Source organism: Lactuca sativa, chromosome 7 (assembly GCF_002870075.4).
Source record: "Lactuca sativa cultivar Salinas chromosome 7, Lsat_Salinas_v11, whole genome shotgun sequence".
Classification (NCBI taxonomy): Eukaryota; Viridiplantae; Streptophyta; class Magnoliopsida; order Asterales; family Asteraceae; genus Lactuca; species Lactuca sativa.
In genome coordinates, this window is record NC_056629.2 from 27,469,630 (window position 1) to 27,490,612 (window position 20,983).

Here is a 20,983-nt window from a genome sequence, read left to right on the forward strand (position 1 = left end):
CACAAATGAGGTGGTGCAGAAGTCGGATGGTGTAGCTGACAAATTGATCACAACATCTGAGCTTCAAAATAAGATCATAAGCTTTAGAGAGTTGCTCAATTTGCCTCCTTGTATCAGTTCTTTAACCATTACAGAGGTATAATCATTTCTATGATTACATAGCTAAAAATGAAAATGAAAATGCAACCTATTTCTATCTCTTATCTGCAGTTGGTGAAAGACACGGTGAAAGAACTTCATAATTTACATCCTGATGTTGTGCAATGTGGTTCAGTGTCAATGTTAGATTCAGGAGCTATGCCTAAGGTTTGTTAATTGTTAAAATAGAATTGTGAATTTGTATAGAGTTGAAAGTTTTGGTTTATAATTAATTGACCTTGTAGGTAAACACACACAAAACTCTTTGCTAGCATTTCGTGCCATGTTTGATGCATAGTAATCAACCGGTTCTTTGAGTAGGCAATCAATGAGCTTTGTGAATCTATCAAGTCTCTTGGGAAGCATTGGATGCAAAGTGATGAATGGATGATTAGATCCAAGAATGATGATGAAGCTAATGGCGATTTGGAAAGACATGGTAAGTTAATTTTTTTTGTATTGAAATAAATGCAGCCTTATAGATTCTCCTCCTGTGATATGGTTTTTGTGGCAATGGGAATTTCTGTAGCACTGGATTTGCTTGATGACATAATTAATGTGGCACGAGTGAGAAGATTTAATAAAAAGGATACGGATGATGATGATGATGATAAAGAAATAAAAGAAGATGTTGACTCACCTTCTAGTTCATATGGAAAGTCTTTCAGAAGGTCGAATGTTGACAAAGAAAGATGTTCATCTTCACCAACAACCCCAACTTCAGTTCTTCTTGAGTTTCCAAATAACAAATCTGCAAAGGCATGCTCAAAAGTTACATATTCTCCACCTGTTCTCTTAGGCTACATTTGTTACACATGACATGTCTAGACAAACATTATAGGGCTATTTTCGATGATGAGTATGAGGAGGGCATTCACGCCTTTTACGCAGATAACATATCGAAGATAAATTCTTTGTCCTACCCATAAAGGTCGGACAGAGACTTGCTCTCGATTTGTTGTTTATGGAAAAAGACGAGAATGCCCTTCTTATCCCGGTCATTGTCCAGGTGTAACAAATGCAGCCTTATAGCTTAAGTTGAAGGTGTTGTGAAAGGAAAGGCTATTGATATATTTAAGTGTTTGTGATTGCAGATGGATCCTCATGTGGTACACGTAAACATGGTGTCTGAAGTAGATGAAGATGATGGAGATTGTGATAAAGATGAAGGGAAGAATAAAGATGGAAATGGAAATGGAAATTCTGATGGGCTTGTAAGAGCACATATGGAGATTTCTGTACCACCATCTGTGTTAAAATCAATTGTGGATGCTGAGAATATATTGATTCCTGCAGCAACTTCACCATCATCACCTTCTGAAAGACCATCAATTTCAGCAGCAATCATATCGCCACCACAACAGCTGTTGGTTTCAGAAGAAAGTCAGCCACCACCACAGCCAAGTGGCAAGTTGGAGATTTCACCACCACCGCCACCGCCACCGCCTCCACCACCACCACCACCACTAGATCTCTCGGTGGGAGAAAATGATACAACAACACCAAAGCTGCCTCCGCCGCCACCATCAATGGCTACAAGTAATACAACATCACAGTCAGATCCACCACCTCCGCCACATTCACCAGCACCTCCACCACCACCACCGCCACCACTAGAGAAACCATATATGGCTTCTTCTGATGATTCAACCCCACCTCAACAAGCTCCATTGACAACACCATCACCACGTTCACCTGCACTTTCATCACCGCCACATATGACTCCAGGACCACCACCTCCTCCACCAGCTCCCGTGGCATCTGGAAGCAATCCACCACCAGCTACATCAGCACTCCCACCACTACCACCATCGGCACCAGGCAATGCCATGCCTGCATCCCTAGGATCACATCCTCCTCTACCACCTCCCACAGCATCCGGAAACATTCCACCACCACCACCATCATCGTCTAAAGGATCAGTGCCAGCACCACCACCAGCAGCATCTAGAAGCCTTCCACCACCACCACCGCCATCGTCTGGAGGTTCAGTGCCAGCACCACTACCACCAGGACGACAAGGCAAAGGGGGTGGTGGTGGGGGTGCTCCACCACCACCACCTGCGGTTGGTGGTAGTGGAAAATTGCTACGTAAATCAGTTAGTAAACTGAAGAGATCATCTCAGATGGGATGCCTGTATCGTCAACTAAAAGCAAAGGTTGAAGGATCAAATTCAAAGGCTACAGGTAAATCACCACAAAAGAAAGGCAGTAAAGTCGGTGCTTCTGGTGGAAATGGAAAACAGGGATTGGGAATGGCTGATGCACTAGCAGAAATGACAAAAAGGTGAACCAAACCTTAAAAAAAACATTTATAATTTAATTTATAAACTTATGTTCTTTAACTTTTGTTGTTTTCAGATCATCTTACTTTCAGCAAATCGAAGAGGATGTAACAAAATATTCAGACGCCATTAAAGAAGTGAAAGTTGCCCTCGCATCTTTCCAAACATCAGACATGAACGAGCTCATAAAGTTCCACAAATACGTGGAATCCCATCTTGAGAAACTAACTGATGAAACACAGGTCTAGACTCTTACAATTAATTTAGGTCCCGTTACCCATAATTGCGTATAAGTTTCAGGTTTCATATTGCTTTAAAATTACAAGGTTTTGGCAAGGTTTGAAGATTTTCCTAGTAAAAAATTGGAAGGATTGAGAATGGCGGGAGCTCTATACTCAAAGCTAGATACGATTTATACAGATTTACAAAATTGGAAGATAGAGCCTCCTGTGAATGACCTTCTTGATAGAGTTGAGAATTACTTCAATAAGGTAACGTCTAATAATCTCATATTCTTGAAGAAACTAATTTTGGTTTATATTGCTAACATGTTGAGAGTTTTGCGTGAAGATCAAAGAAGAAATTGATGCACTAGACAGAACAAAGGACGATGAACTCAAGAAATTTAAAAGTCAAAAGATCCATTTTGATTTTGGTATACTTATTAGGATCAAAGAATCGATGGTGGATGTTTCCTCAGGCTGCATGGAATTGGCACTAAAGGTATTTCTCTCTTTTACATATTGTTGAGAAAAAGAAAACAAAAGAAAGAGAATGAGGCCTGTTTCTTTTTTCCTATTAAGGGTTGTTTCTTTTTGACTTAATCCGGATGGAATGATTTAAAGAGTTAAGTGAAAAAAAGTTGGTTTAATGTATAACACACATTAGTCACAAAGAAACAACATCAAAATTTTGTGTTTGATCATACTCAAACCAATGATGTCATTTGGTATTGGAATAGGAAAAAAGAGAGACAAGTTCATCAAAAAAGAATGAAAAAAAAGAGACAAGTTCATCAAAAAAGAATAGCAAAAAAACGGATTCGGGGAAAATCCTTTGGAAGGCATTTCAGCTTGCGTTTAGGGTCTACTCGTTTGCAGGCGGACAAGACGAGCGTGCTGAAAACTTAACAAAAGAGATCGCACAACAAATACAAGCCGAGACTTTGCACTAGTATTTATTATTACTCTATGGGAAACAAGCTTTAGTTGAAATGTATATATATATATATATATATATATATATATATATATATATATATATATATATATATACCTTGTAGCACAATATTGAGCCATTTGAGGTGCTTGATAACACTCACATAAGAGCTTTGGGGTTGAGCAATGTGTTATGCTAGGTTTATGTGCATTGTGTCCTATATGTAAACAAAATTTTGGACACTCTTATGTATAAAATTAACTTTCATCATCATAATCTACACTTGATGCATTTGGTTGCGTCTATTTCCCATTTTTGGTGGTTTCTAACCTATCAATAACAATTAGGGGGTGTTTGGATGTGCATCTCAGTTTTCACTAGTGGTGTCCAAGAATATCTGAAACTAATATATATATATATATATATATATATATATATATATATATATATATATATATATATATATACTAGGTAAGTCACGAGGTCCGTGCTCAGCACGAGCCGAGAAGGGCGATTTTGGTATTTAAAAAGATTAAAGTAGAAAGTTATAATTACATGGATTTTCAAAGTGCCATATGTTGATATCCCCATGGTCTCTCGACTCCCCAAGCTCAAAATGATCTGAAATGGAACCACAATCTTGGATCTACTGCTTCCCCTTTGATCCACCATCTTGCTATACTCTTCACTTGCTTGAAAAATGGCTTCACAACACCAAAATGCTCTCCAATGGCCTCCAAAGCTCTAAGAACACTCAAGGGAGGATTAGGGCTTTGTGGTGGCTGTCTAAAGATGAAAGGGAGGCTGATATCTAGGGTGTTATGTTCTTTATATAATGACATACCCTAAAAAGTAGGGTTTAGGGACTCTGAGCGTACGTTGGGCGCATGCCTCTTTGCACCCGCGTCCATTCAAGGACGAATTCTGCCAACAACTTCAAAGTACTATAACTTCCTCATTCTAAGTCCGCTTTCGACGAACTTTATATCCACAAAAAGGTGGCGGGAAACCCTATACTCCTAGCCACACCTCCAAGTCTAAAAATTTCCGAATAAACCCAAGACTCATAAAAGACCGACTCGCCCCTACCCTTTGGCCTCCGAGACCACAACCGAATACTTTTAAAATCGGGTGTTACACACACACTCCAAACTATATATATCATTTATGTACCTAAGCTTAGGTATAGAACCTCTTAAACGACATAGTTTTAAACAAAACAAGTTCAATTTCATTTTTCTCTTAATTTTGCTTTAATATATTACCATTGTATTGAGTTAAACTATGGAATGAAAAAAATCAATTATATATCTTTTTATTGCAAAAAAAAAAAAAATAATTGAGGTTTATAGGGAAAGTAAAAAAAATATATTTTAATGAATATAACTCAAACGTTTTTTTTTCCTTTAATTGAAAAACGATATATAATGAGTTGTGAAAACCTTGACTAGTTATTGAATGTTCTTTTTTTTTTTTTAATCTTCTATTGTATTTGTTTTTATTTAAATTTAGTAAGGTTGAATAAATGGTGTTGACTTTTAATGTTTTAAGTTCTTAGACACAATGAAGATAAAGTACATAAAATCGAACGGTTTAGAAAGTCACATGATTAAAGAAGAATAGTAAGCGAGATATCATAATTAGTTTAGACATAATTGATCAAAAATACATAGTTTGGAGGGTTCTATATATCAGTTTAGGTACATAACAACCACACATTCTCTAACTATATATATATATATATATATATATATATATATATATATATATATATATATATATATATATATATATATATATATATTAGATATGCGCCCACGCAAAGCGGCGGATCAATCGTTTTTGTTTTCGAATAATTTCTTAGGGGAAATATCATTAGATTTTATTGTTGGTTATTATGTAATAAAAAGTTACCAGTTTTAAATAAAATATTTGTGTTTATACCTTATGTTTTTACATGTTTATACTATTGATGTAAATTAATTAATATTGATGTTTGGTTTAAGAAATGTAAATTAATTTATACATATGAATTTAATACTTTAAATTTTTCATTTTTCTTCAAAATGAATTTCTTAATTACTTTCCTTAATTCAAGTCTTCAAACTTTTGGCAAATATTAATGAATTATTTATGCATAATTGATTTGTACAAAAAGTTTTGTAACTTATACCTCTTAAAATTCAAGATATAACCAATATGCTTTATAATATAGTATATATATATATATATATATATATATATATATATATATATATATATATATATATATATATATATATATATATATATATATAGTTTTAATTTTATTTTATAATTATTCAGATGAAACAATTAAGGATACTAAATGGAGTTACATCTCAATGGTTCTTTCGCTTTTTATTGCCTCACATATAATATGTATTCCTTTTCATGGGTTTATAGTAGTTTCGGTTACAAACCTGATTTTGGCCTTTACCAAGTCTTGATGTTGTATTCTTTTGATTAGTTTCTTACCCATATCCTCAAATAAATATATTGATTCCTTGTAAGAAAAAACAAATACATATAAGGTGGTTCAAATTCAAGGTCTAGTAATCCCCAATAAAATATAATGATATTTATTTAGTAGATATAACTAATATGCTATTAAGGGTTGTTTGATATGCCTCTTATTGAGTCTGGTAAGCGGTTGAACAAGATTTGGTTGAGTCGTTTGATACCACAATTAGAAGACTGATTTGATTCTATAACATTAATGTGACTCTTACCACCGTTTGATACCACAATTAGATGACTTATTCGATTCTATAACATATGATGTGCTTTTTACTGGTTGGTAAGAAGTTGGGTTTGCTTTATTTATGTTTTGATTCAATCAACAACTATCAAATAATCGTAAGTTGTTTGTGAGATAATAATTGTAGATTTGTATATTGAACTTTTAGTATATATCTTAACACGTAACTGAATTTTTATGATAACGACTGGTGGCACGTGTAAAGATAAACTAGAAAAATAAGAGGTGTCATGATATATCAAAATGCACGGAAATTTCTGTTTTTTTTTAAACAATTGTTTATTATGTGTAAAAAGACATTGGTATATAGTATTTAAAATAAAAGATAGTAAATTTATAGTTGATTTACAAATTCCTTTTGAATTTGGTATATGAGTCTAGTCCGATTGGGAAGTTGTGAAAGACATTGTATCTAGAGCCCGGGCCGGCAGTGCACATACGGCTTACGTGACCGGTGAATGGTGAGTGGTGAGTGGTGGCCCTACCCACACCAATTCGTAAAAGTTAAAACTCAAATTTCATCCCTTCCCCAACATTCCACCAAATCTCCCTCTTTCTCTCTTTCTTCCTTTTCAAATTGGGGAGAAAAACAATCCCGAAAACGTTCCTGTTCTTCTCCCCACACACTATCAGTTACAGACTTCGATTTGATCGTCTTTTGTATCCAGATACACACCCACACCAACACCAACACCCACACACATACACACATATTTATACATCTATATTAATCTGTAATAATGTCCGAAGAAGAGAAGTTGTTGAAGGATGCCAAGAAGTTGCCATGGGAGGATCGATTGGTACACAAGAACTGGAAGGTTCGTAACGATGCCAACATTGACCTTGCCGCCCTCTGCGACTCTATCACCGATCCTAAAGATCCTCGCATCCGTGAATTGGGTTAGTCAGTTTCATTTCTTATTAGGGTTTTTAATTTTCAAATTATTTTCGTAAATTGTTTTTGTTTCTTCACTTTTTGGTTATGGTAGATCTAAGTTCTCACGCTTTTAACCTCGATCCGTGTAATGTGTGTCGAATATTGCTTTTTTTGTTGATTTTTTGGTGGGGGTTTGATCAGGGCATTTTTTTAAGAAGACGGTTGCTGATTCGAATGCGCCTGTACAAGATAAGGCGCTTGATGCCCTAATTGCTTACTTAAAAGCAGCAGATGCTGATGCTGGAAGGTTTTTACCCATTTCGTCTATACTTTTTTCTATTATTATAAGTTGTATTCCTACATCAACAACAGTTCATGCGCAATGAATATGATGCTCCTATATTAACGACACTTCTATAAGGGCTCATTTTGTTAGTTTGTCTGAAGTATTTCCTACTGTTGTGTAGGTTTGCCAAGGAAGTTTGTGATGCAATTGTGGCAAAATGCCTTACTGGGCGGCCAAAGACAGTGGAGAAGGCACAGATGGTGTTTATGCTTTGGGTGGAGTTGGAGGCTATGGATGCATTCTTGGTATGTTTAATGTAAAAGCATTGCATGTTTTTAATTTGTAAATGTTGTTATTTTCCTTATTGAAAAGTTTGTTGATAGGATGCAATGGAGAAAGCAATAAAAAACAAAGTTGCTAAAGCTGTTGTTCCTGCCATAGATGTCATGTTTCAAGCCTTGAGGTTTGCAATTGAGTTACATATAATTTCTGTTTAGGTTCTCTTGTGATTCACTGTTTCACTATACTGAAAATCTTGTTTCCCAATACCAGTGAATTTGGTTCAAAGGTTGTGCCACCAAAGAGAATATTGAAGATGCTTCCGGAACTTTTCGACCATCAAGATCAAAATGTTCGTGCTTCATCTAAAGGGTTAACACTTGAACTTTGTCGTTGGATTGGTAGAGACCCTGTTAAATCCATATTGTTTGAGAAAATGCGAGATACAATGGTATGATGATAAATTATTATTATTATTATAATTGCTTCCACTTAATGTTCAAATTTTTAAAAAACTCAATTTTCTTTTTCTTTTTTCTTAGAAAAAAGAGTTGGAGGCTGAACTTGCCAATGTCACTGGCACTGCAAGGCCTACTCGTAAAATAAGGTTTGTTATCCCTATACAAATATGAATTTAATAATTAATTTACTTTTAATATGACAACAATAGTTACAAATATATATTTTTAACTTCTTGTAAGATCTGAGCAAGACAAGGAACCAGAACAGGAAGTTGCAGCTGAGGCTGCAGGCTCTGGCCCTTCTGAAGAATCTGCTGCTGAGAGTATGTGATCAAAATAAACTATTTGTGATATTTGTACATTTTCCTGGTTATTCTTTTTTAAGCAAATTGAATGAAATAGCAAAACATTTTGCTCATTTTACCAATATAGACTACATGTTCTATTTTTTTACCAATAATAGCAACACAATTACATTTTGTTAATGATAACAGCATTATGCAACCTATATTAGCAATGCACTTACATTTTTGACACATAACAACAATGTACTCTTTACTCATAATAGCAACATACTTACGTTTCATTACTTATAGTAGTAATTTGTAAAATATAAAGTTCACTGGTCATTTTGGTTAAAAAATTGAAGCATGTTGCTATTATGTGTAATGAATTTGTAGTCATGGTTGGTTTATAATTTCATTTAATTTTTTTTGCTGATGTGAAATTGTGTGCCAGTTCCTCAGGAAATAGATGAGTATGAACTTGTTGACCCTGTTGATATCTTAACACCTTTGGAGAAGTCAGGGTTTTGGAATGGAGTGGTCAGTGTTCCTTCTCTATGTTTTATAAAAAATTACTTGATTTATATATATTCATTTATTATTTTTATATTATTTCTAGAAAGCTACTAAGTGGTCTGAGCGAAAAGATGCTGTTGCTGAATTGACCAAGCTTGCTTCAACAAGGAGGATTGCTCCTGGAGATTTTTCAGAAATATGCCGTACACTTAAGAAGGTAATTTAAAAGTCAAAATAACCATAATGGAATAAAGTATTTATGAAAAATGGTTTTAATTATTTGCATGGTTTAATTCCTCTTCTTTTTGCAGCTTATTACGGATGTAAATATTGCTGTAGCAGTAGAAGCAGTCCAGGCCCTTGGGAATCTTGCATCGGGATTAAGAACAAATTTTTCTGCAAGTTCACGCTTTGTGTTGCCTGTTTTACTTGTAAGTGTACATTCTATCATGTTTTTAAATTGGATAAATTGCAGGAAATAGCAACATAGTATACTTTTTTTTTACCAGTATAGGCAATGCGCATTTTTTTTAAAATATCTACAATAGCAATATACTTGCATTTATTTACCCATGACAGCTACATGTTTATTATTTTTCTACCGAAAAAAAGGAATATGTTTTGTTACATTTGAATCTGTTGCCTTTTGCTATCATTAACTTTGATTTTAATTTTAGTTAACAAGTTGTCTTTTATAGGAAAAATTGAAAGAGAAAAAGCCTACTATGACTGAGGCGCTTTCTAATACTCTCCAAGCTATGCACAAGGCAGGGTGTCTGACTCTTGCTGATATTGTTGAAGGTAGGCATTATACTTCATCAAAGTTGAAACCTTTTATGGAGAATATGCTTTATTCATCATACGTTTTCATTTCTCATCGTTTTATGTCTATGTTTCTACAACAGATGTTAAAGCAGCTGTTAAAAATAAAGTTCCACTTGTGCGTTCACTGACATTGAATTGGGTAACACATTGTGTTGAGACTAGCAACAAGGCTATCATTCTTAAAGTGCACAAGGATTATGTTCCCATTTGTATGGAGGTTAGTAGTTTTTTGACAACTTTATTTACGTTTTATTTCTTAGAAAAGGTTCTTTACTGAAACTTGTTTGTGTTTGTAGTGTCTGAATGACGGGACACCTGATGTGAGGGATGCTGCATTTTCAGTTTTGGCAGCAATAGCAAAGGTATAATATATTAATACCATCCATTCTTTTTTTTTTACTACTGACAAATGACAATACTTCTTTTTACTGTTGGTGCAAATAATAATAAACTTATCTGTTTCCTCTTTTTAGATGGTTGGCATGCGGCCTTTGGAGAAGTCATTGGAGAAACTTGATGATGTCAGGCGAAAGAAGCTCTCAGAAATGATTGGTATTTCTGGAGGTGGTGCTTCAACCACAGGAGGCTCAGGTTTTTAAATTGCTTAATTTTGAATTTTATTTATAACTAGATTCTTTTATGTTCCTTTTAAGAGTCGCCCTTCCTTTTTTGCAGCTATCCCATCATCAGGTGGAACTGCATCATCTGTGGAGGTGTGTATATTATGTCATTTCTTTAATCTTTATGTGCAATATATTAGTAACATGCTATTTACTTTTGTACGTGCAGGCTTCTGATGGAGGCTTTGTTAGAAGGTCAGCAGCAAGTATGCTTAGTGGGAAGAAACCCGTTGCAGCTGCTGTGAGTTTCATCAATTTTCCGTCACTTGAAGCATTTTATTTGCTTTCTTGGTTTTGATATATTTTTTTCTTTTGCTTTTAAGCCTGCTGCTAAAAAGGTGGCTTCTGCAAAGACGGGTGGTGGAAAGAAAGCTGATGGTCCAGCTCAGACCAAAAAAGCTGCTGAACCTGAAGATGTTGAGGTGAGTTATTTACTTCTTACTTGCACAAGTACAACACACATGTACATGTATATGTATAGTTGTATACATCATGTCTTTGTCTTAATTAAATACCACGGCTTGCTTGTTGCTTGCTGCAGCCATCTGAGATGACCCTTGAAGAGATAGAAAGCAGAATAGGATCTCTCATTCAAGTAGACACTGCTAAGTTGAAGAGTACTGCATGGAAAGAGCGACTTGAAGGTATCATGTTTGTGTAATTGTGATAAATAAGAAACAAGGATGTGATAAATGTCATGCACTTTCATTGATTTGTTTATCGTCAAGTTCCTACTTTCATTGCTTCCTATTACAGGTTGTACTTAAAAAATCTGCCCAATTATAGCAATGTCATCCAAATAATGAAAGTAATATGCTATAATTGGGTATATTTTCCAATGTACGATTCTTTAATAAGAAAAGATTGGAAGTACAATGTTGTTATTGTAAGGAAAGAAAATGGGATTCTATAATATACAGATATATGAAAGTACATTGCTATTTCTTGCACCCAGCCCTTTCTCTTAATACTGAATATGGTAAAGCGGATTTGGATGTATTTCATGTTTACCATTTTTTCTGTGCACTTCACAAGTAGCAATATTTACACTGTTTTTTTTTTCCCTGCAGAAATTACAAAATTAAAAGAAGACATTCAAGCACTCCAGGAACTTGACCAGTCAGTTGAGATTTTAACCCGGCTAGTCTGCACTGTTCCTGGTTGGAATGAGAAAAACGTGCAGGTACTACTTGTACCTTCATAAGATTTAAGAACATGAAATGACACACCTTGTTGCTTCTTCTGATCTGACCAAATTTATCAAATGTTGTTTTTCTATTGTAAATTGCAGGTCCAGCAACAGGTCATTGAAATTGTCACCCATATAGCTTCTACAGCATCAAAGTTCCCAAAAAAATGTGTTGTACTTTGCATATCAGGTAAAGTAAAAAGATGACAGATTTTATAAAAAAAAATGATGGCTTTATGAATTTGTTTCACATCTGAACTTTACCTTTGCATGGTCTCAGGAATTTGTGAAAGAGTGGCTGATATTAAGACTCGAGTTCAAGCCATGAAATGCCTAACCACTTTCTCTGAGGCCGTGGGCCCAGGTTTTATCTTTGAAAGGGTAAGTAAGTGTATCAAATTGTATGTTCTCCCAGTTCAATAGTCTGACATAAAATCTGTTTAATTTATTTAGATGTTCAAGATAATGAAAGAGCACAAGAACCCTAAGGTTCTTAGTGAGGGTCTGCTGTGGATGGTGTCTGCAGTTGAAGACTTTGGTGTTACACATCTTAAATTAAAAGATTTAATTGATTTTTGCAAAGATACGGGTTTACAATCAAGTGCAGCTGCTACTAGAAATGCCACCATTAAACTTATTGGTGCATTACACAAGTTTGTTGGCCCTGATATCAAAGCATTCTTGTCAGATGTCAAGCCTGCCCTTCTTAGTGCAGTAGAGGCAGAGTGCGAAAAAAATCCATTTGAGGTTTGACCGTTTTGACAATGTTTTCTGTTTCTGCTCTTTATTTATTTATTTATAAAATAAAATGTTATTATTTCTTTCAGGGGGCGGCTGCAGCAAAGAAGACTGTCAAGGCATCAGATTGTGCACCATCTGGGTCTGGTGGTGGGTTGGATGGCTTGCCACGTGAGGACATTAGTGCAAAGATAACACCAGCTCTTTTGAAAGGATTGGAGAGTTCTGATTGGAAGGTGTGACGTCTTTATTTATTAATTTATTTAAGGACTAAATACAAGAAATAACAACATACTTTGAAAAAAATCTAGCTGGACAGATTTTTCAAACTACACTGCTGTAATAGGAAGAAGCGAAAGTAGGATGCTTTAATTTTTAGTAAACAAATCAATTGAAGTATGTTGATATTTCCTTATTAAATAATGAAGAATGAAAAATCCACTTGACTTGAATCAAGTTAACACTGCTGTTGATTTTGTCCAGATGCGTTTGGAATCTATTGAAGCTGTAAATAAAATTGTGGAGGAAGCTAACAAGCGTATCCAGCCTACTGGAACCGGTAATAATTTGCATTGATGAGTTGAAACAAGATGCAAATTGTTTCATGTTTTTCACTGTGCTGTGTTTTTTTTTTTTCAGTGGAATTGTTTGGGGCTCTTAGAGCTCGGTTATATGACAGCAACAAGAATTTAATCATTACCACTTTGACCTGTATAAGTGGTCTTGCATCTGCTATGGGAGCTGCAGTTGAGAAGTCAAGCAAGGTCCATTTAATATGCCTTCCATCCACGCTTAAGTTTATAAGTATGCCTGGTCTCTTTAAAAGCAAGTGATCTTAATATGCCTTGATATTTCTTGCAGGGAATTTTGTCAGATGTTTTGAAATGCCTTGGTGACAACAAGAAGCACATGAGAGAATCTGCCTTGGCAGCTTTGGATTCTTGGGTTGCTGCTACTCACCTTGATAAGATGGTCAGTCTCTTTGTTTTTTTCTTCTCTATTTTATATTAGGTAAAATTTCCGAAAACAGCAATGCACTTTGCTCTTTCCTGCGAATATAGGCAATGTATTATACCATAATAGCAATGCACTTACATTTCTTTGCCTATAATGGCAATGTACTGATGTTTTTTCACCAATAATAGCAATATGTAACAAAGTACAAAATTTTCTACCCCTAATAGCAAATAGCAACGCGCTTAAGTTTTTTTAATTTTTACCATGATAGCAATGTACTTCCGTATTTTTTAACAAACTGTAAACTCAAAAGAAATATGCCTGCATTTCCTTGCACATAATAGCAAGATAATTAAACTTCTCTACACGCGATAGCAACACCCTTGTTATGTATTTTAATAATTTAAGAATATATTGCTATTTTTGGTAGACATAAGTATGTTGTTATTGTTAATGAGGTATAGTATGTTGGTATTCCTCGTTACCTGACATCTATGTTATTATCTTGGCTTTTGGTTGGGTCTTTTAGGTACCATATATTACTACATCTTTGACTGATGCTAAACTTGGTGCGGAAGGACGCAAGGACCTTTTTGATTGGTTGTCTAGACAACTTACTGGAGTAGCAGAGTTCCCTGATGCCATTCAGTTGCTTAGACCGGTTGCTGCTGCTATGACGGTATTTAATTATTTACAGATAAAAATATTCAATTATTGATATATTTAAACCTGATTATGTATTTTATGTTTGTTATCAGGATAAGTCGGTAGATGTTCGAAAAGCAGCAGAAACATTCTTTGGAGAAATCGTGAGAGTCTGTGGACCAGAAATGGTGTGTAAACTTTTTATGTTTTCATCTCTTTTGTTTTCCTTTTACCATTTCTGAAATCTGAACTGATGATGTTTTGTTTTCATTCGCTTTATTTAGGTCATGAAGAATGTAAGAGATATCCAAGGACCTGCTTTGGCAATTGTTCTTGAACGAATGAAGTCACATGGTGCAGTTGCAGGTCTGACTTTATAGATAGTTTTTGGATTGGATGGGTTAAATGCAAAAAATAGCAACCTACTTTTGTCATGGCAATGTCATCCAAATACAAAACAGTTATTTCGGTAGATTTTTCATAAGAAAAGAGACTGAAAGTACAATGCTATAATTGGGTAGATTTTTCAAAGTACAAAAACGGAAAATGTAAAAGTATAATACTTTAATAAAGAAAATGAAAGTAGGATGCTATACTAGTTACTACACAAATGAATAAAAGCATATTGCACATTTAGTGTGTTTTTGGATCTTGTCTGTCTTGGGTATGACTGTATGATTTCATTCTTCTTGAGGTTGATGAACATGAACTTATGTATATCATCCACATTCAGATGTACATGAAAGTGTAAAAACAACAGCCCCATCTTGGCAAGCAGCAAAAACAAAGGTTGGAAAGTCTAATGGTTATGGATCAAAACAAGGAGGCAGAGCTGTATCTTCGGTATAATATACATATAGCTTTTATACTTTATTCATTCTGATTTATAAAAATAGTTAATCATATTTATTGTTTTATTTCTGTGTTTAAGAGAGGAGTACCAGCAAAGGGCTCAAAACCAGAGCCTATAATGTCTGTTCAAGATATTAACATACAATCACAAGCATTGCTAAATGTCAAAGACTCTAATAAGGTATTTGCATACAGATTTTATGCCATTTGGCAGTTTAAGAAGGATCAAACATACCCTAGTTATAATAATAATAATAATAATATATAATCTACGTGCAGGATGAAAGAGAGAGAATTGTGGTTCGTAGGTTTAAATTTGAAGAGTTGCGATTGGAGCAGATTCAGGATCTTGAGGTTGCTAATTTGATATCTATATAATGACATTGTTTTGGTGGTGGTTGAGATTCTCAAAAAAGTAATTACATTTCTTGAAACAGAATGATCTGATGAAGTACTTCAGGGAGGATTTGCACAGGCGGCTTTTGAGCACAGACTTCAAAAAACAAGTTGATGGAATCGAGATGCTTCAGAAGGTATGTTTTCCATTCCTTTTTTATTATATTTTCTAAGTTAAAACTGACTATGTGGGCCCACTCATCTAACTGAATTATTCAGGCACTTCCATCGATTGCCAAGGAAATTATTGAAGTCCTAGATATATTGTTGAAGTGGTTTGTTTTGCGGTTCTGCGAATCCAACACATCTTGCCTACTCAAGGTGAACCTTTTTTTATTTATTTATTTATTAAAGTTTGGTTGGTTTTCTTATGTAGTAAACTTACGTGTATATATATATTTTTTGAAATATGGTTATAGGTTTTGGAATTCCTCCCGGAGCTATTTGAGACATTGAAAAATGAAAACTACAGCATGAATGAAGCTGAAGCTTCCATCTTTCTTCCTTGCTTGGTTGAGAAGGTTAATACTGAGCCTAGATGTGCTTAAACTATACGGATGTATCATGTATTGTGTTTTACATAGAAAACTTATGTACTAATAACTATACTTTGGTGCATGCAGACTGGTCATAATATTGAGAAACTAAGAGAAAAATTGCGGGAACTAATGAAGCAGATCATACAAAGTTATTCGGCTGCTAAAACTTTCCCATATATTTTGGAAGGTCTGCGCTCTAGAAACAACAGGACAAAAATCGAGTGTACTGATCTTGTTGGTTTTTTGCTTGATAATCATTACACCGAGGTAGTCCCTTCAGTTAATGTGTCACACTCACACCTTATAGGCTTATAGCTGAAGGTTACTCATGCTTTCCATGATTATGGTGCAGATAAGCGGACAGCTGAAAAACCTGCAAATTGTTGCAAGTTTAACGGCAGAACGAGATGGTGAACTTAGAAAGGCTGCATTAAATTGTTTTGCTTCTGGTTATAAGATTCTCGGTATGTTTAAGCTTCCTTAAGGAACAGAAACATGTAGAAATGAATAATAGTTTTTTTTTTTGTTGGAAATGTCGAATCTTATTGGAATTTTAATTTAAGGTGATGATATCTGGAAATACGTTGGGAAGGTGAATGAAGCCCAAAGGAGCATGCTAGATGAAAAGTTTAAGTGGAAGGTACAAAAAAAAGACTATTTGTGGAATAGGAGTAATTTATTTATATAATTACGTTGTTAATTCCGTATTTTTTTATAGTTTCGAGAAATGGAGAAAAGAAAGGAGGGGAAGCCAGGTGAAACAAGAGCTGCTTTAAGGCGTTCTGTTAGGGAAAATGGGTAAACATCCACTTTTTTTTTTTTTTTTTTTTTTTTAACACCAACATAAATAACCATTTTTATTGCTTTTATTTTATATATATTTTATTGTGCAGTTCTGATGTTGCTGAGCAAAGTGGTGAAGTCACACGATCCATGTCTGGACCAGTTTTTAGCAGGTAGTGTTGTCCTTGTGTTTTATTTTAACTTTCTTCCTGTTCTGTTATTACTTTATATTTTTCCTGAGGTGCTTAATTTGTGGGGTTTAGGGAAATGTATGCTCCTCAAGAACCTCAAATGGAAAGACATCCACTTGCACGTCCATCTGGAGGTGTAATTGGCCCTACAGACTGGAATGAAGCTCTAGATATTATTACATACGGCTCCCCTGAGCAGGTTTTAAAATCTGTTTTCTTTACATTTTTATAGTTTCTTTTTGAGATAATTAGATATATATATTGAAGTTTATAAAATGTTGATTTGCAGTCTGTTGAAGGCATGAAAGTTGTGTGCCATGAGTTGGCAGCTGCAAGCAATGACCCTGAGGGCGGTTTAATGGATGATTTAGTCAAAGATGCTGACAAACTTGTTTCTTGCTTAGCAGCTAAGGTAAATGTTCATAACTGGATTTATTGTACTAGACTTGAACCTCATGTTCTTCTTTTCTTGTGTATGCATATGAATATATATAAAGGTGGCAAAGACTTTTGACTTCAGCTTGATGGGTGCATCTTCTAGATCTTGTAAATATGTTCTCAACACACTCATGCAGGTATTTTATCTGATTCTTTCTTTTACAATAATAGGCTTTATAGATAACAGCTTAGGTAGAGTGTGTTAAGTCCTTTTTTTTTTTTTTGTTTTGTTTTTTTTGTTTTTGCAGACGTTTCAAAACAAACGACTTGCTCATGCTGTGAACGTGAGAACACTGGACAATCTGATCACAGAGCTTTTGCTTTGGCTTTTAGACGAAAGGGTTCCAAGGATGGATGATGGGAGTCAACTTCTGAAAGCCTTAAATGTTTTAATGCTTAAGATATTGGTGAGATATTTGGGTTGTAATTACTAGTTATATTTTCATTTGTAGTAATTTGTTTTGAAAAATGTGTAAATGCAGGATAATGCAGAGAGGACATCGTCATTTGTGGTGCTAATAAGTCTCCTAAAACCATTAGACCCTTCTAGATGGCCAGCTCCACCATCAAATGAATCTTTTGCCACCAGAAATTCAAAGTTCTCTGAGTTGGTTGTCAAATGCTTGATCAAACTGACAAAGGTCCGTAGGCCATCTTTTTCTTACTTGTTTGCTTTCCGGATTAAGTCCATAAGTGCAAAAGAAACAACACAACATCTTCACTTACTCTTCACATGCAGGTTCTTCAAAATACGATATATGAGGTTGACCTTGATCGCATCCTCCAAAGCATTCATGTATATCTCCAAGACCTTGGGATGGAAGAAATCAGGAGGAGGTTTGTATTTAATATCTACTATGTCTCTATCTCAAAGCAAAATTGCCGAGCCTGAAAATATCAAACATGCATACATACTTTTTTCCTTGTATCAATTTACACAATAATGTAGTTTATCTTCGATGACTACCTACTTTAATGATGCAGTTACATTTTATTATCCATAATCACAACCAACTTGTAACCAAACCCATAACAATAGCAATGTACCTAGGAATGTAATTATGTTTTTACTATGGTCAGGTGTAAAAGATATAAGTAGGTTGCCCTTATTGGTAAAGAGAGAGATAGTAAATGAGCATATGTTGATATATTAGTAAAGTAGATTGATTTAATTGGGGTTTGTTATTACTTATTAATATAAATAATATAGAGCGGGAGCGGATGACAAGCCTTTGCGGATGGTGAAAACGGTTCTTCATGAGCTTGTAAAGCTTCGTGGGACAGCAATAAAAGGTCATCTTTCCATGGTCCCAATTGACATGGAACCCCAACCCATAATCCTTGCCTACATTGATCTTAATCTTCAGGTATGTATTCTATTCTCTCTTTAATTTAATATCAGCATCTTAGTATTATTTATTATGTATTAATTGTAATTGTAATTGTAATTGTTGTTAGACATTGGCTGCTGCCAGAATGTTGACCCCTGCTGGCCCTGTTGGTCAAACTCATTGGGGTGATTCCATGGCCAATAATCCAATGCCTGCCACGCATTCCGCAGATGCCCAATTGAAGGTCAGTTCCAGTTCCATCCCCTCTTCTTTCTGCCTTGCCTTGTTTATAATGAAATGAAATAAATAGCAACATAATTTCCTTTCCTTTCCTTTCTTTTTATTATAACATCTACTATAGTCTCAATTATCACAATTTCATCTGTACACAAACCAATGTTTTTCAAAGTACAATGCCCTAATAAGATATTTTTTAGTACAATACTATGTTTGGGAAGATTTATCAAAGTAGAACTAGGAATAAAACTGATGGTAGAATTGTGTAGGATAAGTAAAATGAACGATTTTTTTTTTCTTTCTTGTAAATAAATTCATATTTGTATTTTTGTGTGTGTGTGTGTGTGTTGTGTTGGCAGCAAGAACTTTCTGCGATATTCAAGAAAATTGGAGACAAGCAAACATGCAGTATCGGTCTATACGAACTATACCGTATAACGCAATTGTACCCACAGGTTTGGTTTGATCTCTCTCTCGTCATTTTAGTTTTTGTCGAATCCAAATGTTTTGTTGGTTTAGTTTAATAATGGTTGTTGACACATGACAGGTTGACATATTTTCTCAACTTCAAAATGCAAGTGAAGCTTTCCGGACATATATCAGAGAAGGTCTAGCCCAGGTCGGTCCGCATCGCATGAGTTAATTTGTTTTAGGTCTATTAACTTGACAGAAAAGCCAAAAGCAGTATGTATGTAAATGAATATGTATGTAAATTTTACAGATGGAAAAGAATGCAGCAGCAGCCGGGGGAAGAACTCCTGCCAGTGTTCCTATGATGCCAACACCACCACCTTCTGCCTTAAATCTTTCATCTCCAAAATTAGGACATCTTTCACCTGTAAATACAAATCATAATAATACTTTAAATGAGGGAAGAGCTTCTGTTGTTGTTAATACAAATTTCACCCTCCCCCCAACATCATATGCTGAAGACGACCAACGCAATATTGACAGATTCCAATCCGGAGGTTCCTTCCCCCTTTCTCTCTCTCTGCCATACCATTCAATTCAATTTTCTTTATTTGTTAAATATATACAACTTAACTTGATTTGATGCAGTAGGAGTGAGTAGTGGGATAGACGCAATAAGAGAAAGGATGAAGAACATGCAGTTGACAACAACTGAAGCTCATATACAACAAACAAACGGGAGTTTGAATTCGGAGCATCAGTCTAGTAATCCAGCAGTGGATGAGGTAGATATTAGTAGCACCACAGCCAATAATCCTCCTCCACCTCCTCCCCCTCCTGTTCCCCCGGTTCATAGTGGAGTGCTTCCCATGGATGAAAAGGCATTATCTGGGCTTCAAGCACGAATGGAAAGGCTCAAAAGCGGATCCATTGACCCTCCTCCTATTTGAGAAAAACTAAACGAATCCAATCTATTTTCTTTTTTTATGGTATCATGCATTCAATGATACAAAGCAACCACTTGCGGCCAGGTCAGGTCAGGTCAGGTCAGGTGGGGTGGGTTTTAAAGGTGCTACTGCTACATATTTTGGGGTTGTATTAAAATTTTCAAGTGGAGGTCCAAAGATATTTGTGTAAATTCTTTTCTTGATACCCAAGTTGAAAGTCCAAAAATTTAGGTTGTCTTTTGTTTGTGTGTTTCTTCATCAATCAATGACTTGTTTTAGGTTGGTTAGTGTGAGAGTATGTATGTTTGCATTATTATATTATATTTGCTGTCTAAAACATCTTCTTTTCTCTTGTCTTGTCTTGTTTCTACTTTCTACTTTGTATGGGAGAAGTGAAATTCGATTCTGTAGCATCTTGTCTGTCTTGTAGTATATGTTAATATTTAATCCTCGGAGTTTCAAAAGTTATTGGTGCTCATTTTAATCTTCGCCTCATTATTTCACTATATCTTAAACATTCCATATAAGTTCCTGAATTTTACTTGCCCAAAATATGCATATTTCTGGGCTGCTTTATCAACTTCTCATTTCTGATTTGTCTTATGGACTTTGTAACTTTTGTCTCAATATGTTAAATTCACCAGCTCATAATAAACTATCTTAACCATCAGTGACTGTTGTTTTGTCGTCCTTATCAATTTTATGGCTACTTGTGTGTATATATATACACTAATTATATACCATGTTTTTGGCTATTCTACAAATTTCAACACTCCATATGCAAGTTTAGTACGTTTCTTCATGTTTTTGTGCCTAAGATC

General features: G+C 35.0%; 2 protein-coding genes across 3 annotated transcripts in view; both read left to right on the plus strand.

Moving 5' to 3' along the window:
• The window catches only part of LOC111903995 (uncharacterized), a 4,635-nt gene extending 822 nt beyond the window's left edge, over positions 1 to 3,813 (plus strand). Inside the window, exons 2-11 of the mRNA XM_052765637.1 lie at positions 1 to 136; positions 211 to 306; positions 460 to 577; positions 668 to 909; positions 1,070 to 1,147; positions 1,233 to 2,425; positions 2,500 to 2,665; positions 2,750 to 2,914; positions 2,994 to 3,146; positions 3,385 to 3,813. The exon at positions 1 to 136 is cut by the window's left edge and continues 107 nt beyond it. Coding sequence (XP_052621597.1) covers positions 1 to 136; positions 211 to 306; positions 460 to 577; positions 668 to 909; positions 1,070 to 1,147; positions 1,233 to 2,425; positions 2,500 to 2,665; positions 2,750 to 2,914; positions 2,994 to 3,146; positions 3,385 to 3,597 — 2,560 coding nt within the window. The 3' untranslated portion in view covers positions 3,598 to 3,813. The remainder of the gene's footprint in view (positions 137 to 210; positions 307 to 459; positions 578 to 667; positions 910 to 1,069; positions 1,148 to 1,232; positions 2,426 to 2,499; positions 2,666 to 2,749; positions 2,915 to 2,993; positions 3,147 to 3,384) is intronic.
• A 3,064-nt stretch (positions 3,814 to 6,877) lies between these two features.
• Positions 6,878 to 20,575, plus strand: LOC111903975 (protein MOR1). 2 transcript variants are annotated; one of them, XM_023899749.3, is made up of 52 exons: positions 6,878 to 7,260; positions 7,439 to 7,544; positions 7,705 to 7,828; positions 7,907 to 7,986; positions 8,076 to 8,253; positions 8,345 to 8,409; positions 8,504 to 8,586; positions 9,002 to 9,087; positions 9,167 to 9,280; positions 9,375 to 9,494; positions 9,762 to 9,864; positions 9,969 to 10,105; positions 10,185 to 10,250; positions 10,362 to 10,479; positions 10,564 to 10,601; positions 10,678 to 10,749; positions 10,832 to 10,930; positions 11,050 to 11,152; positions 11,579 to 11,691; positions 11,800 to 11,887; positions 11,978 to 12,078; positions 12,151 to 12,444; positions 12,525 to 12,671; positions 12,919 to 12,994; positions 13,075 to 13,199; positions 13,297 to 13,407; positions 13,922 to 14,071; positions 14,151 to 14,225; positions 14,322 to 14,403; positions 14,771 to 14,880; positions 14,969 to 15,070; positions 15,169 to 15,243; positions 15,327 to 15,422; positions 15,505 to 15,606; positions 15,705 to 15,806; positions 15,909 to 16,091; positions 16,177 to 16,288; positions 16,388 to 16,464; positions 16,543 to 16,622; positions 16,718 to 16,780; positions 16,871 to 16,997; positions 17,088 to 17,210; positions 17,296 to 17,373; positions 17,485 to 17,643; positions 17,719 to 17,877; positions 17,976 to 18,073; positions 18,447 to 18,603; positions 18,695 to 18,811; positions 19,164 to 19,259; positions 19,352 to 19,423; positions 19,526 to 19,772; positions 19,867 to 20,575. In XM_023899749.3, exons 1-52 carry the CDS (start codon positions 7,101 to 7,103, stop codon positions 20,163 to 20,165), a joined length of 6,048 nt encoding a protein of 2,015 aa, XP_023755517.1. In that variant the 5' UTR covers positions 6,878 to 7,100; the 3' UTR covers positions 20,166 to 20,575. The 2 variants fall into 2 exon arrangements, with proteins under 2 accessions (XP_023755517.1, XP_023755516.1); XM_023899748.3 differs by having other exon boundaries at positions 6,879 to 7,260; positions 19,864 to 20,575.
• The last annotated feature ends 408 nt before the right edge of the window (positions 20,576 to 20,983 follow it).